Source organism: Triticum urartu, chromosome 2 (assembly GCF_003073215.2).
Source record: "Triticum urartu cultivar G1812 chromosome 2, Tu2.1, whole genome shotgun sequence".
NCBI lineage: Eukaryota > Viridiplantae > Streptophyta > Magnoliopsida > Poales > Poaceae > Triticum > Triticum urartu.
In genome coordinates, this window is record NC_053023.1 from 474,882,861 (window position 1) to 474,900,220 (window position 17,360).

General features: G+C 48.9%; 1 protein-coding gene across 1 annotated transcript; it reads left to right on the plus strand.

The window, feature by feature from the left end:
- The first annotated feature begins 15,292 nt into the window (after positions 1 to 15,292).
- Positions 15,293 to 16,991, plus strand: LOC125541686. The gene has a single exon (XM_048705027.1). It carries the CDS (start codon positions 15,664 to 15,666, stop codon positions 16,681 to 16,683), a length of 1,020 nt encoding a protein of 339 aa, XP_048560984.1. The 5' UTR covers positions 15,293 to 15,663; the 3' UTR covers positions 16,684 to 16,991.
- Positions 16,992 to 17,360: the final 369 nt, after the last annotated feature.

Genomic DNA, 17,360 nt, shown 5'->3' on the forward strand with positions numbered 1-17,360 from the left:
ACAAGGTTTAGCAATTCTAGCAGTTTCATCACAGAAATAAATAACATGCCCATCAATATTATCAGACAAGAGATCTTTAACGATAGCAATATTAGGTTCAACTTTAACTTGCTCAGGAGGTCTATATGTTTTAATATTGCTTTTACGAACTACAGTTGAAGCTTTAGCATGATCCTTTATCCTAACAGGGAAAGGTGGTTTCTCAACATAAGAAGTAGGAACAATAGGATCATTATAAGTGATAGTCTTTTCTTCAACTTTAATAGGTGCAGCTACTTTTACTTCTATGGGAGGATGATATTTAAACCACTTATCCTTGGGGAGATCAACATAAGTAGCAAAAGATTCACAGAAAGAAGCTACTATCTCAGAGTCAAGTCCATATTTAGTGCTAAATTTACGAAAAATATCAGTATCCATAAAAGATTTAACACAATCAAAACTAGGTGTCATACCTGACTCCTTACCATTGTCGAGGTCCCGATCTTCAGAGTTGCGTTTAATTCTTTCCAATAAATCCCATTTGAATTCAATAGTCTTCATCATAAAAGAGCCAGCACAAGAAGTATCAAGCATGGTGCGATTGTTACCAGAATGCCGAGCATAAATTTTTTGAATAATCATTTCTCTTGAGAGCTCATGATTGGGTCATGCATATAACATTGATTTAAGCCTCCCCCAAGCTTGAGCGATGCTTTCTCCTTCGCGAGGCCAAAAATTATATATGTAATTGCGATCACGATGAACAAGATGCATAGGGTAAAACTTCTGATGAAATTCCAATTTCAGTCATTTGTAATTCCAAGACCTCATATCATCACATAGCCTATACCATGTCGATGCATCTCCCCTCAAAGATAAAGGGAAGACCTTCTTCTTAACAACATCTCCGGGTACACCTGCAAGCATAAATAATCCACAAACTTCATCCACATATATCAGATGTTCATCAGGATGTTTTGTTCCATCTCCTAAAAAGGATTAGCTAGCAGTTTTTCTATCATACCTGTAGGAACTTCAAAGCAAGCATTTTCATTTTCATTTTCAGTAGGTTCAATAGGTTGAGGAGCAACTCTTTGCTCTACTGGTCGGGGTGAAGATACCCCGAACAAGCCCCTCAGAGGATTACTTTCCATAGTAACAAGTGACCGTAAATTTCAGCACACTATATAAATTTTTCCTTACCAAATTCCACCTACCAAAGGCGCTTCACTCCCCGGAAACGGCGCCAGAAAAGAGTCTTGATGACCCACAAGTATAGGGGATCTATTGTAGTCCTTTCGATAAGTAAGAGTGTCGAACCCAACGAGGAGCAGAAGGAAATGATAAGCGGTTTCCAGCAAGGTATTCTCTGCAAGTACTGAAATAAGTGGTAACAGATAGTTTTGTGATAGGATAATTTGTAATGAGCAACAAGTAACAAAAGTGAATAAAGTGCAGCAAGGTGGCCCAATCCTTTTGTAGCAAAGGACAAACCTGGACAAACTCTTATATGATGTAAAGCACTCCCGAGGACACATGGGAATATCGTCAAGCTAGTTTTCATCACGCTCATATGATTCGCGTTCGGTACTTTGATAATCTGGTATGTGGGTGGACCGGTGCTTGGGTACTGCCCTTACTTGGACAAGCATCCCACTTATAATTAACCTCTATTGCAAGCATCCGCAACTACAACAAAAGTATTAAGGTAAACCTAACCTTAGCATGAAACACATGGATCCAAATCAGCCCCTTACGAAGCAACGCATAAACTAGGGTTTAAGCTTCTGTCACTCTAGCAACCCATCATCTACTTATTACTCCCCAATGCCTTCCTCTAGGCCCAAACAATGGTGAAGTGTCATGTAGTCGACGTTCACATAACACCACTAGAGGAGAGACAACATACATCTCATCAAAATATCGAACCAATACCAAATTCACATGACTACTAATAGCAAGACTTCTCCCATGTCCTCAGGAACAGAAGTAACTACTCACAAAGCATAAACATGTTCATAATCAGAGGGGTATTAATATGCATATAGGATCTGAACATGTGATCTTCCACCAATTAAACCAACTAGCATCAACTACAAGGAGTAATTAACACTACTAGCAACCTACTAGCACCAATCCCGGACTTGGAGACAAGAATTGGATACAAGAGATGAACTAGGGTTTTGAGATGAGATGGTGCTGATGAAGATGTTGATGGAGATTGCCCTCTCCCGATGAGAGGAGCGTTGGTGATGACGATGGCGATGATTTCCCCCTCCGGGAGGGAAGTTTCCCCGGCAGAACAGCTTCGCCAGAGCCCTAGATTGGTTCCGCTTCGTGGCGGAGGAGTTTCGTCCGAGAAGATGGCTTATTATTATTTTCCCATCGAAAGACTCCATATAGCAGAAGATGGCCACCGGAGGGCCCACGAGGTAGGGGGCGCGCCCAGGGGGGTAGGGCGCGCCCCCCACCCTCGTGGGCAGTGTGTGGCCCCCCTGGTGAAATTCTTGCTCTCAGTATTTTTTATATATTTGGAAAACATCTTCCGTGAAGTTTCAGGACTTTTGAAGCTGTGCAGAATAGGTCTCTAATATTTGCTCCTTTTCCGGTCCAGAATCCCAGCTGCGGCATTTTCCCTCTTTATGTAAACCTTGTAAAATAAGAGAGAATAGGCATAAGTATTGTGACATAATGTGTAATAACAGCCCATAATGCAATAAATATTGATATAAAAGCATGATAAAAATGGACGTATCATGGAGCCGCATCCGCTCCCGGGCGAAGAAGTCCGCTCGCCATCAGCGCTTGGCAAGATGATGTTGCCGCTCGCCCAGAGAGCAGTTGCGGCGGCGTTTTTCTGTTGGTTTTCTTCTGGGGTCTCGTCAAGTACGAGTGCTAACCGCGTCTATAAAAAAAGACGAGAAGGGAACCTGAAACGGAAGAAAGGAGCGCAGATGGGAGAACTGCTCGTTGAGGCCGCGGAGGACGATCGTCTCGTCAATAACTTCTTGACCGACGTCAGCCGGGGCATCGACGAGGGACTTGAGCTTGGCACAGTAGGCGTGCACAGTCATGTCACCCTGAGGGGTGTTGCGGAACTCGGCGTCGAGCGCGATGGCACGACTCTTCTTGTTGTCACGGAATAGGTTGTCAATGGCGTTCCAAACTTGCCGTGCAGAGGACCCAGGTGCCATGATGATTTCGAACAGCTCAAGAGAGATGGAGCTGTAAATCCAGTTGAGGACGGTGAAGTCGTCACGGGCCCAGTCTGACATGGGCGAGGTGCCGGACGGCGAGGCGCCATCTGAGCCGAGCACGTGAGCAGTGAGGCCATAGCGTCCGAGGGAGGCGAGGAAGAGCTCGCGCCATTGAGCATAGTTCGAGTCTTTGAGATCAAGGGTGACTAGGACATACGTTTTGATTGAGTGGATGAAGGTGGATGCTGCGGGATGGGGTATGATTCGGTGGTGCGTTTGGGCTTCTCCTTGGCGGCTGCAGGGGAGCTGGTTTTTCTTTCTCCTCGGCTTGACGAGCGATCTCAGCCTCGCGTTCGGCGACGGTAGCCTCGCGTTGTTGCAGCTGGGTCTCGAGTGCTGCGAGCTCTTCAGGTGTCATGGCGGAGGTAGGGGTTTGCTGGATATTGGAGAGGAGGAGGAGGACCGAACTGCTAGGATTCACGAGGAAGAGGAATGACCGGTGTCTGATACCATGTAAGACAGATAGGAATGGGGGCTGCAAGATTGCACGCCTCCTCTATTCTCATTGCCACAATATACATATACATGGTATGAACTTGTCTTGCAAGTCAAGGTAATTACAAGCCGACTCAGTCTATGTTTGGTAATCTAAACATACTCGGATGTTTAGCATTGTTGGCTGGATATGGTACATCAACTGACCGACTAGATACATGACTCTCTAACAATAACCGATCGCTGCTCAACGATGGCTTCAGACACGTCCTTCCCTACTTGCGTCACAATTCACACCACTGTTAACTACCTTCAAACCTGCGGTGAGAGCTAGTGTGAGGGGGTTGTGGACCTTGTGGTAATGGTTTAGAGTGGCGTGAATGATACTAGAAAATTCTGCTCTAATTTTAGCGACGACAGTTTTAAAGCACTAATGAGGATGCCTAACATGCAATTCTAAAGCAAGAGAAATGATTAATCAAGTGGAAGGAAGATATGGCACGAAGGTAATGAGTAGTGTTGGGGATGCAATCATAGAAACTTGATGATGATTTACCGACGTTCAGATAGTTAGCGTTGTTCTACACCTCATTCATGAAAGCTTCAGAACTTTAGTAGTCGAAAGTTGATGAAGATTTAAAAACTTGTCAAAACATATTTGAAAGTGGGCTTGTTTCAAAGCCCTTGTCAAAGAAACACGAATATGCAAATAAAATATAGAAGTCAAAACGAAAAACATGGGAAACGGGCGGATGTCGCATGCAATCTCTGCCAAAGAGTGTACCAAAAGCTACATGCATGAGCTAATTAAGCTCTAATCATAAAACAAGTTTCTAAATCTTGGCAAAATCATGCGGCTAAGGAGTAAACCAAATTTGCGATTAGTGAGTGTGATAACTAATAAGCAGTTGTTTCGTACTGCCATTAGTGTGTTTGTAATGGTATATCAAGGCCGTACAACCAATGGACATTTCACCAACTTGACACATGGTCAGTATCTTCTGCTCTCGACTAACAATTAACAAACATTCGTTGTTGGATGAACAGCTAGTATTTCCAGATCGCTGGGTCACTCCATGGGATGCCAGTTACGTACTAAAAGGTTCTTTCATGTATATAAATTATAGTACTCTTTCTAGATCACGGTTTATACTTGCTCTTTTTTAGGGCAATACTTACTTGTTATTGTACTATCTATACCTTTCTCAGAACGATTCCTGATCAAGGCTTGCACATGCACTGCAGCAAGGCGCTGTCATTTCAGTAGAATTTATTTAACATGTATATGTGTGTAGTAGAAAAGAAAGAACCCTGCTACAAATCTGATGTCAGACATTTAAAAATGGTAATCGAATATAATTTATGGCGAATTACATGTCATGAGCTTAGCACTCCCTTTAGCAAGCATGGCAAATTCTGACATGTACATTTTAAATTTTGCTAGGATTTGCCATGTTTGCTGAAGAGAATTTTCATGCTCGACACACAATTTGCCATCGCCGAAAAAAAAACATGATCGATGCAGATGAAGCTAGTCTGGAAGGAACGCAGCTTCAGTGCCATAAAAGCACCAGCCTTTGGGTCCTTGACATGTGGGCCAGCCACATGTCATAGGTCCTTAAGGCACCCAACCGCAGTCCGTAAGGAGTAGTGCCTGTTCCAGTGGTTGAAGAAACTACTCGCTCCGTTCCAAAATACTGGTAGTTTGATGGAGTAGTCTATATACATGCGAGAAGGTGCATCTAGTTGTATGAGTAGAAAAGACTAACTGCCCGCAAAAAAAAAGAGTAGAAAAGACTAATTACTGTCTGCGCTGGTGGGTCAATGATTATGGTAGAGTCATGGTCACTTAGTAAGTGGGGGATCACATACTGATCCAATTCCCCGAAACCCTAAGAAACCCTGGCGGCGATTAGGGTTAGGTGGACACGGCGGTGCCCGTTGATCTCAACAGCGGGGCGCATCGAAAAGCACCGGGACGATGGCAACATCGGCCGCCGGCAAGGGATGGAAGCGCGGCACCCTCTCTCCTCGCTCCGCTCGAGCGCAGATGGAGGAAGCGCTTGGAAAGCTGGACATCTCGGAGGAGGAAGCGACACCGCTGGTGATCGATGACGCCAACGATGGTGATCCAACCAAGTTTCTGCTGGTAGGGAAGGTTCTACACCGCAATCTCCTTCACATTAACACGATTAGCAACGCCCTCCGTCCAGCATGGGGAAACCCTAGAGGTCTGACCTTCCGACCTATGGGGGAAAATTTGTTTGCTGCTGAATTTGAATCCAAACGGGATCGCGACCGTGTTTGGGAGGGAGGTCCATGGCACATCAGTAAGAACGCGGTGATCCTGGAGGATTTTGAAGCACATATGCAGCCTTCTGAACTTAGGTTTGATAGACTGCAGGTTTGGGCAAGGGTAGTTAATCTACCATATAATCTCAGAAACGACAGACGGGACTTGGCGATAGCTCAACAGATCGACAAGCACGCCTCGGTCGTCCAGATTGATCCAGTGGGGGGGTTTCTGCGAGCAAGAGTGACCATTGATGTGCTTAAACCCCTCCGTCGATGGATCGTTATTGAGTCGATGAAGAAAGACAAAGTGGATTACTACAACATCGAGTATGAACAGATTCCTCACTTTTTCTTCTCTTGTGGACGGCTAGGGCACTCTGATCTCTTCTGTCCCATGCCTGGGACACGAGATGCAAAGGGTGATCTCCCCTTCAACACAAGCCTTCGGGCGGCTGAGGATCGGAAGAAGGGTTTTTCTGGTGAGAGCTCATCCAAGGAACAACATGAAACAAGGCAAAGCACGAAGGAATCATGGGCATCAAGCACCAAGCAGAACAAGGGGGTCGAGGTTACTTCCCCAGTGAAGAACCCAGTACTGAACAAGCGGAAGGGTGGGCCACAACAGGTGAAAGAACATGCGGTGCCCCCATGTTTGGTTTTGGTAATTGATGACAATCTCTATGGACTAATGGTTGCCTTGAGTTATATTTGAAGGTGTTGTCCATAGGCTTTTCTTGGAGTACATGTGTTGATTTCAAGGAGAGTTTGTGTCGACCAAGGTGTTATTCAAGGAATTATCCAAAGATTGGTCATGTGAGAGTTGAGCTTATTGCAAGCATGTCTTGAAGAAGAAGATTGTGTGATCATTCATGTTTACCTTCAAGACATCATCCAAACGAAGAGAGTTGGAAAGATTCAAGGTTGATCAAGACTAAGTCAAGAGTGAATCAAATTGATCAACTCACAAAGCGTAGAAGATGTACCGAGAGGGATCAAGTGATCCCATGGTTTGGTAAGCATTGTCCATTGTGCTTTGTGTACTAACCCATGGTCTATGTGAGAGTTCTACGTGGGGTTAGGTACGTGTTCATGGGATTGTGTCAAGAGGAAGATATCACTCAACCCATGGAGAGGATGACATCAAGTGGTGATCGTCATCAAGATTGCCGTGTGCAAGTTCAAGTGGATCATCGCGAAGAGATCAAGTGCTTGAAGTTTGCCGGTCATTGTGGTGACAATGGACTTGTGAAGATGTGCCGAAGAGTGGCTCACCCATAGTGGACTATGGGGGAGCAATCATCTAGTCTTCATTGAGTCAACGCAATCAAGAAAGGTGGTCCAACTTGAGGGAGTCAAGATCGTCATCATCTAGCTCAAGTGAACCATGTGCAAGGCAAAGGTTTGCCCTTGATAGGTTTTCTATTTTACCGGTCTCATGGTGGTAGTTTGGAGACCGGGTTATAGGATCTTTTGCCGTACTATCAAGGGGGGCTCTCAAGTTGGTAGCTTGATCGTATCGTTAGTAGAGAGCTCAAACCATTGCATCCTTGCATCATCTTTCTTGGTTCTTGTTTGGTTCTTTTTGTGAGTCTTAGAGCTTACGGTCATCTTGTTGACAACCTTGAGATCATCGAAAACGGAGTTCACTTGCTTCTTCTATGATGTTTTAGATGTTGGAGGTTTTGTCGGTTCTTCTCGATTGGAGGTTTCACTCCTCTATTTGTTGGCATACCTCCCCTGCCTCTTCTTATTATAACCAGTCGCTGTTTTGATGCTACTCGTCGTCTTGTTTCCAACAAGCTTGAGTTTGCTCAATTCGGAGCTCATATGCAGAAGTTATGGCAGTTCTGGTTTTCTTGAGTGTGGTTTTTGTCAGGGTCCCAGCGGTAGTACCGTGGTACCCAGCGGTAGTACCGCTGAGGAGTCACAAGCGGCAGTACCGCTCCGCAGCGGTAGTACCGGCGGTGACTCCGCAGCAGTACTACCGTTGGCTTACCAGGTCCCTACCGCGTCGATTCGAGGGGTCTTTTTCTGTGTCGGATTGTGCGGTACCTCACTGCGGCAGTAGTGCGGCAGTACCACTCCTTAGCGGCAGTACCGCCCTTTCTCCGCGGTAGTACCGCCCGATTCTCTCTTTCTCTTTACCCTTCGTTCTGCGCGGCAGTACCGCCGAAGGGTGCGGTAGTACCGCCTAACCCAGCGGTAGTACCGCTGTCTCCTACGGTACTACCGCCCCAAGGTTCATGTTTTGTTGCTCCTTTTCCCTGTTTCTTCCACCTGAGCGGTAGTACCGCTCGTGGAGCGGTAGTACCGCTCGTGTGCGGGCTGAGCACATAACGGTTGGATTTTCCCCCTCCTATAAAAGGGGGTCTTCTTCCCAATAAACCTTATCCTTTGAGCTTGTGTTCTTCCACCATTGTTGACCTTCTTCGAGCTTGCTAACTCTCAATCCCTCCATGGATTCTTGCTAGTTTTTGAGGGAAAAGAGAGAGGAGATCTAGATCCACATTTCCACCAATCACTTTCTCCTCTATGTGAGGGGAACCCCTTGGATCTAGATCTTGGAGTTCTTGGTGTTCTCCTTCTTGTTCTTCCTCTCATTTTCCTCCCTAGCATTAGTTGCTTCGGTGGGATTTGAGAGAGAAGGACTTGGGCACTCCGTGTGCCCTTGCCATTGCATTTGGTGCATCGATTTGAGTTCTCCACGTGATACGTGGAAGTTACAAGTTGAGAAGCTTATTACTCTTGGGTGCTTGGTACCCTTGAGCTTGTTCCTCTTGGGTGCTTGGGCGCCCTAGACGGTTGTTGGTGTTCGGAGCTCAATCATTATGGTGCAAAGCTCCGGGCAAGCGTCGGGGTCTCCAATTAGGTTGTGGAGATCGCCCCGAGAAATTTGACGGGTACCGGTGACCGCCCCTAAGGGTTACCAAAGTGTACGGGTTCGGTGACCGCCCCCAAGGGTTGCCATTTGTACGGGTTCGGTGACCGCCCTCAAGGGTCCCTTAGTGGAATCACGGCATCTTGCATTGTGCGAGAGCGTGAGGAGATTACGGTGGCCCTAGTGGCTTCTTGGGGAGCATTGTGCCTCCACACCGCTCCAAACGGAGATTAGCATCCGCAAGGGTGTGAACTTCGGGATACATCATCGTCTCCTCGTGCCTCGGTTATCTCTTACCCGAGCCCTTTACTTATGCACTTTACTTTGTGATAGCCATATTGTTCTTTGTCATATATCTTGCTATCTCATAGTTGCTTTTCTTGCTTAGCATAAGTTGTTGGTGCACATAGGTGAGCCTAGTTGTTTTAGGTTTTATGCTTGGCAAATTAACCGCTAGGTTTATTCCGCATTTGTTCAAGCCTAAACCGTAATTATTTTAAAGCGCCTATTCACCCCCCTCTAGGCGACATCCACGATCTTTCAACGGGTTTACCGAAGGGTGGATACAGCCCCGCTAGCTATAACAGAACAGGGGGAAGTGCATGCGACTATTGAAGAAATAACAGGAAAGAGCTCAGCTGCAGATTCTGGAAACTTGACTGATGTGTTCATAGAGAGAGATCCGAAGAAAAAGAAACCGACACCACCAACATCTGAAACCTTGGCAGGGGCTGCAGGCCAGCCCTGCCCGAGCCAATGAGTGTCATAAGCTGGAACTGCCGAGGGCTTGGGAACCCTCGGACAGTTCGGGAGCTTCGCAAGATTGTGAAGCAAGAAGGTCCCTCCCTTTTGTTTGTTATGGAAACCAAAATAAAGGGAAAGCGTGTGGAGGAGTTGAAAACCACTCTGGGTTTTTCGGGATGCTTTGCCGTTGATAGCAGCGGCCTGAGCGGCGGAATTGGCCTTTTTTGGACAAAGGATGCAATTGTTACATTGGAAAACTATAGTTTGTCTCATATTGATGTGAAAGTCACTCTGAATAATAAGATGTGGCGCTTCACTGGTTTTTATGGTGAGCCAAGGGTGGAAAATAGACATCACAGTTGGCGGTTTTTACGTACTTTGTATGCCATTCAGCATGAAGCTTGGATATGTATGGGAGATTTTAATGAAACACTTCATGCCGAAGAGCATTTCAGCATCAATGCTAGACCGGAAAACCAGATGCGGGCATTCCGGGATGCAGTAACAGATTGCACGCTCCAAGATGTGGGGTGGCGAGGAGTCCCATTCACATGGGATAACAGACAACCAGGTAACACAAATGTAAAAGCGAGGCTAGACCGTGTACTAGCTAATCCTAGTTTCATGGGGTTGTTTGAGTTTACGTCCGTGAAGCACATAAGCAGTGTGGAGTCGGATCACTGCTTTGTACTGGCAGAGCTACGATCAGTTATGGCGTCAGGTTGGACACGCGCTCAACGTTCGTTTCGATACGAGAATGTGTGGCAGACACATGCAGACTACGATGCCAAAGTCCGGGCCATGTGGCAATCAGGTGCCGGGCAAAGAGGTCTGTAGGGGGTGGTGGATGCCCTTGCAATTGTTCAGACTCAGCTCGGCTCATGGGGCGATCAAGAGTTTGGTAACATGGAGAAGAAAGTGCCGAAACTACAGAAACGACTTGAAAGGTTGAGATGTGCCTCGGTGGGTCGCGGCCCATCGAAGGAAGAGATTGCAGTAGCAAACCAGGTACGTGAGGCATTGCGACAAGAGGAAATTTGGCTCAAACAAAGATCGTGTGTCTCTTGGTTGCGAGAAGGGGACCAAAACACTGGATATTTCCAGGCTCAGGCCGCCCAAAGAAAGAGAATTAACAGGATCACTTCCTTGGAAAAATCTGATGGACATGTGTGCACGTCACCAGATGAAGTGAAGACTGAAATTTTGAGCTTCTACGAGGAGCTGTACCATTCCCAAGGATACACCCCGATGGATGAGCTATTGAATTGTGTCCAACCTCGAGTGACCGAAGCTATGAACGAGATGTTAGAGAAAGACTTTGTTGCTCAGGAGGTGAAGGCCGCGCTTTTTGAGATGGCACTGTCGAAGGCCCCGGGGGTCGACGGTTTCACAGCAGGATTCTATCAACGGCACTGGGATGTCGTGGGTGAAGATGTCACCACAGCTGTACTGGGATTTCTGAATGGGGGTGAACTTCCCTTGGGTCTGAATGACACTGCAATAACACTTATCCCCAAGGTCCGCAACCCCCAAAAGATCTCTCAGTTTAGACCGATTGCTCTATGCCCTGTATTGTACAAAATTGCAGTAAAAGTCGCAGCCAACAGGACTCGACTTATCCTTGACGAGGTCATAGGAGAGGAACAAAGCGCTTTCGTACCGGGCCGGCTAATCATAGATAATGTGCTGGTCGCGTACGAAACCATTCACGCTATCAGAAGAAGGAAAAAGGGAAAGAACTCTTGCTGTGCGGTGAAGTTAGATATGCTCAAAGCCTATGATAGAGTCGAGTGGCACTACCTCGAGGCCATGTTGACGAGACTAGGCTTTGGAGATCGTTTCATCAGACTGGTCATGAAGTGTGTATCGTCTGTGAGATTTACAATCAAGGTAAATGGAGAGCTATTACCCTACTTCTCTCCTACCAGGGGCTTAAGGCAAGGTGACCCTTGGTCGCCGTACCTTTTTCTCATATGTGCACAAGGCCTAACCTCACTCCTAAACAGCTATGGAGGGGCTTATATTGATAGAGGCATACGGGTAAGTGTTCATGCACCATGGGTTAATCATCTACTCTTTGCCGATGACAGTCACATCTTCCTCAATGCTAAAACCCAAAGTGCAGAACGGCTAAATGAAGTTCTCTGGATCTATGCTAAGTGTTCAGGCCAAGCCGTGAACCGGGAGAAGAGCTCTATCTTCTTTAGTGCAAATACAGGACAATCACTTAGAGAAGAATTAAAAACTTCTCTGGGAATTTCCAAGGAAGCGTTTTCAGAACGCTACCTAGGATTACCTACCGCTGTTGGAAGAATAACCAGCGGCACCTTCTCTCATATTGTGGAGCGTGTGCGCGGCAAGATCAGTGGTTGGTCGGAAAGGAACCTAGCTTGTGCTGGCCGAGAGGTCTTATTTAAGTCCATTGCCCAAGCAATACCGACATACAGTATGAGTTGTTTCTTGCTGACAAAAAAAGTATGCAAGCAGATCACTTCACCAATGGCTCAATATTGGTGGGGTAGCTCCATTGACAGGCGATCCCTCCACTGGCTATCATGGAAGAAACTTACTGAGCCAAAGATCAAAGGAGGGATGGGCTTTAAAGATCCTGAACTTTTTAACCTTGCCATGCTTGGCAAGCAAGGTTGGAGACTGTTGACACACCCCAACAGTTTATGTGCACGGGTACTAAAAGGAAAATATTACCCAAACACTGATTTTCTGCATGCTACGGTTCCCGCTCGAGCTTCCTCTACGTGGAGAGCGATTGTGGCAGGGCGGAAAGCGCTGGACGTTGGTCTGATTCATAGGATTGGAGACGGTTCTCTATTTCCATATGGGCCAATCAGTGGATCCCCAACACAATAAGTCTGAAACCTATGGGCCGAATTGGTTCTGCACCATTGCAAATGGTCTCGGACTTGATTGATGAATACACAGGAAACTGGAATGTGGACTTGGTCCGTCAAAATTTTCTTCACCCAGACGCGGAGGCAATTCTAAATATCCCTTTGAATTCGGTGGGGGTGATGATACTTTGGCGTGGGCTTTGGAAAAATCAGGTCAGTACACTGTTAAATCAGCGTATCGCTCTCTAATGACTAGCAACGAGCTCAGCACTCTAGAGGAAGGGACGATTACGGATACTTCATCCTCAAATAAACAGTTGTGGTCTGTTTTGTGGAAACTACATGTGGTACCCAAGGTGCGAGTGTTCTGGTGGAGGGCTCTTCGAGGTATCCTCCTGGACGCAGCAACGCTGAAGTACAGACATATTAAGCCTTTAGGCCGATGCGATATCTGCCAGGCCATGGATGAAACGCTTATGCATGCACTCGTCTCGTGTACTCATGCTAAAGCGTTCTGGATCGCAGCCAAGGACCGATTCGACCTGAACCTCCCCAGATTGAATCCCTACACTTGGGCGCGCGACATATTGCTAGATAAGCAATTTTCAGCAGAAGACATGTGCAAAATCATCACCATCATGCACTCCATTTGGTTGTCTCGTAATAGATGGACTCATGACAAAGAAGGTTATAACCCAGCCGAAGCTATCAAGTGGGTCCATGAGACCCTCTCCCTCTTGGAGCTTCCGGCTAGACGCTCAAAATCCACATCAACACAAGCCTGGTGTCCACCAGATGCGGGGTGGATTATCATCAACACTGACGGCTCAGTTCTGCCCGATGCCCTCTCCGCGGGAGCGGGTGGAGTTGCTCGCTCGCATCTTGCGTTCTTGGGAGCATGGTGCAAGCCTCTGCTAGGAGTTTCAGACCCTTTCATCTCTGAGTTGTTGGCGTTTCGGGAGGGAGTAATCTTTGCTCAGCTCCGAGGATACTCACATGTGATTATACAGGTTGATTGCGAGGAGCTTATTAACCTCTGGAATACGCGCTCATCCATAAGATCAGTAGCGGCGCCTATCTTAAGAGAATTGGAAGCTATTTTACCTAGTTTTACTTCTTTTTCAATTCGGCACATTAGTAGGGAGTTAAATTTTCCGGCTCATGAGTGTGCGCAACGTGCGTGTTCTCTAGATGGGACGGAGAGCTGGCTAGTTCAGAGCCCTGATTTTCTGCACAGCTGCCTTCGTGCAGATTGTAATCGTATGCTACTTCCCTGAATAAAGCTCTCTTTTTGGTGCAAAAAAAATGATTATGGTAGATCGAGCGATGGATGATTCGATCGGGGAGCAGGACAAGAACATATGGAGTACTATCGTACTTCGCCTAGATGCTGATTTAATTTATTGTGTTGCAGGTGCACATGAATCTTGCGTGTCCCAACGGCCCGGTTAGGCAGCCCAGGCGCGGTCACATGTGTTCGTTGGTGTTGGTTCCGGCGCTCGCTGATTTCGCAGGGGCAAAAGGCGTTTGGTGGCCGTATTTGTTTACCCGATGAAGCGTGCCGGCTTCGTTGATGCTTGGCTCGAGCGGGAGAAAGGCCAAGAACGTGCCCGCCTCGCCTGCCGAGACCGAACTCCGCGCCGGAATGCCCCGTCCATCCAAATGCGACGCGATGGATGGTCCACGGACGGACAGCGGCACTGTTGCGCCATTGAGCGGCGGCACAGGACGGCAGGAGGAGGAGGAGCACCCTCTGTCTGTTCCCTGCGCCACAAGCAACAGCGCCGCTCCCAATTTATTTACCCGCTCCGAGATCTGCAGCACAGTTCCCGATTTTAATTCCGACGCGGAAGGGGAAGGTCCCGGTCTCGGCTCTGACGCCTGCGAGATCGCGAGCGCTGCGACCGTACGCGGCGGGTTGCTGCTGCTGCTGCTGGGTCTGCTTGCTCGGCTGCTTTGGCCTTTTCAGCTTTCAGCCTTGGGGGCCCGAGTCCCGGGTGAGTGCAGTTACTCCTAGTATTAGGTGTGACACAGGCCGCACAGACGCCACGGTTGTCGACTCGCTCATGTTTGAACGAGCGTGACCGTGTAGGTGTAGGTGCGAAATGAACTTGGGACCGCCTGCTTGCTGTTGAACGCAGACTGCCGTGTCTGCGGACACCAGATTTTGTAATGATTTCTTGCTGTGTCCGATCATTCATTCCATCACGCGATTCGATTTCGACCATGCACGTCTTCTCGAAAAAAGGAAATCCACGGAGTTTGTGGTCTCGACACGACCGGAGAAGATGACGGCAGTGGCAGTGCGCCCCTTCCATTAACGCCTTCGCGTGCGCCAAAACAATACTCCTAAACTCGTACTACTACTACTACTACGTACTACTTACTGTATGTCTGTATATACAAAATCTGCAAAGCCCGCAGCCCCACAGGTCAGTCGCTGCCGAGGCAAAGGAAGATCTCACGTGTCGCTGTTGGACCCAGTGGCTGGCTGTTTAAGAGTAGCGCATGGCCGCGACACGATATTTGCCTTGGCTGGTGGGCCCGTACAGTACAGGACGTTCCTTCCTAGTGCATGGGCGTCTCGGACTGCTCGGCTGCCCTCTCTTTCCGTTTCGTTTCGGAAGTTTCAGTGGCCATTTAGGAAAGCAGTAAAGACCAAGATGCGTTTTTTCTCTCCCTGCACGACTGCTATGCCTACGAGGACTCTCGGTTCTTCCTTCCGTTTACCCATGTTTTATAGGCCTCCTTTTCCGTTTCCGTTTCCGTCTCCGTTTCCGTTCGTCCGTTCGCAGTTGGAAGCCTCCCATCCCAACGAACGAAATACAAGAACATGACGCAAACATGATTGAATTCGCTTTGCGCGCACCCGTCGAATTTGTTCTCCACTAGCGACCTACTACGACTCATAAGAACTACTCCTACTACTAAAGCAGAAGGGGGCATAGGAGGGAATACAGTACAGTAGAGTAGTAGTTGGAGGGGAAACCCCTGCAGAAAGTGAAGATTTTATACCTAGCTTCCCGATTAAGAGATACCTTTCTCCTGCCATTACCGAACTTGCTTCATTCCCTCCCTTCCTTCCTACTGCCCGTCGCCCTCTGCAAAATGCCGTCCGCGCGCTAGCTACCAAAGTGGTTAGTCGCCAAACCCCAGACCGATTCCTCCTCCCCGTGCTCGTGCCGTGCCTGCACGTACGTCCACCGCCCGACTGCTTAGTGGCATGAAGGACCTGGTGTCGTGCTTCAGCGAGCACGCCATCAGGATCTCCGACGTCGCCTGCTCCGGCTCCGCCGCCGCCAATGCGGCCGCGGCGGCCACGACGGGGACGGCCGACGGCGGGGGCAGGGCGGCGGGGATCAGCGCGGTCACCACCGTGTACCGCTCGCGCCTCTCGGCGTCCGGCAAGGACCTGCTCGTCGACGTCACGTGGGCGCGCTCGCCGGACGGCCCCGCGCTCTCCGTCGCCGTCCACGACGCCGGCGCCCCGCGGCACCGGGCCGCCGCCGCCGCCGCCCCGCGCCACCTGCACAGGCGGAAGGGGAGCGGCACCTTCACCGCGGGCAGCTGCGTGGTGGGCGTCTTCTGGGACTACGCGGCGGCGCGGTACGGCGCGGGGCCCGAGCCCGTCTCCGGGTTCTACGTCGCCGTGGTCGCCGACGCCGAGTTCGTGCTCCTGCTCGGCGACATGAGCCGGGGCTACGTGGAGCGGCTGCACGGCGGGATACCGGTGGCCGAGTCGCGGATGGCGCGGCGGCGGGAGCGGTTCGTCGGGTGCGGGTGCTGGTCCACGAAAGCGCGCTTCTTGGAGTCCGGCGCGGAGCACGAGATCGGCGTCGGGCTGGAGGGCGACACGGAGGCGTGGGTCACCGTGGACGGCCGGAAGGTGGTGCAGCTGCGGCGGCTGCGGTGGAACTTCCGCGGCAGCCACACCCTCATCCTGGACGGCGGCGCGCCGGTGGACATGACGTGGGACCTCCACGGCTGGCTCTTCCACGCGATCGACCCCTCCGCCTCCTCGTGCAGCGCCGTCTTCACGTTCCACGCGCGCGGCGCGTCGGAGACGAGGCTGTGGATGGACGACGACGACGGCGCCGCCAGCAGCAGCGGCGAAAGCGACAAGGAACACGACAAGCCTCTGGCGCCGGCGCCGGCGCGCGGCCAGCGACAGAAGCAGGGGCCGTCAGGGCAGGGGTTCTGCCTGCTCATCCAGGGCTTCAGGAGATCCTCCAAGACCACCTGATCTGTACATTCCGCCACAGGATTTCTTCACCAATCCTTTTCGACTTCTTCTTGGTTTGTGTGCCTGGAAATGAAATTTAGGGTCGATGTACTTACTGATTGATGCTGGTTGTGAATTGATCCGATGCTTCACAGAATCACACGAGCGTGAAGCTGTGAATGGTAGGTAGACGTGCGTGGGGAGGTTCATGTTGACATAAGAAGGCGTTGGTTTTCCGTTTTTTGCTTGCTGATTTGATTGATACCTGACTGTGAATGTGTTGTGGATTCCAGAAATATACAAACAAAGGTTGCAACATTTTGTTTAAACCGTTTGCTCCTTTTCATTGCACATAGCCACAGCATTTTGTTTGAGCATGTTTCTATGGGTCGTGTAAGCTGATTTGCACCATTAAAACCGCAGTATTTGGGATGCTGACACGCAAGAGTGATAAACAAGCAAGTTAAGAAAACTTTATGGATATATCAAGCCGGGTGGAGATGGGGATAAAAACACTTTTTCTCCGCAATCCTTGTCATTCTCTAGCTTTGAGTAACCCGCGCACACAACCATAGACATCGCCGACGTCGATTGTGAGCTTTATAAACAAAACTTGTGTTTGACATATCAACTCTTCTTCTAATCTAAAATAAAATGGGGCCCCTCTCAATTATTCCGGGACATGACTGCCACTCTCA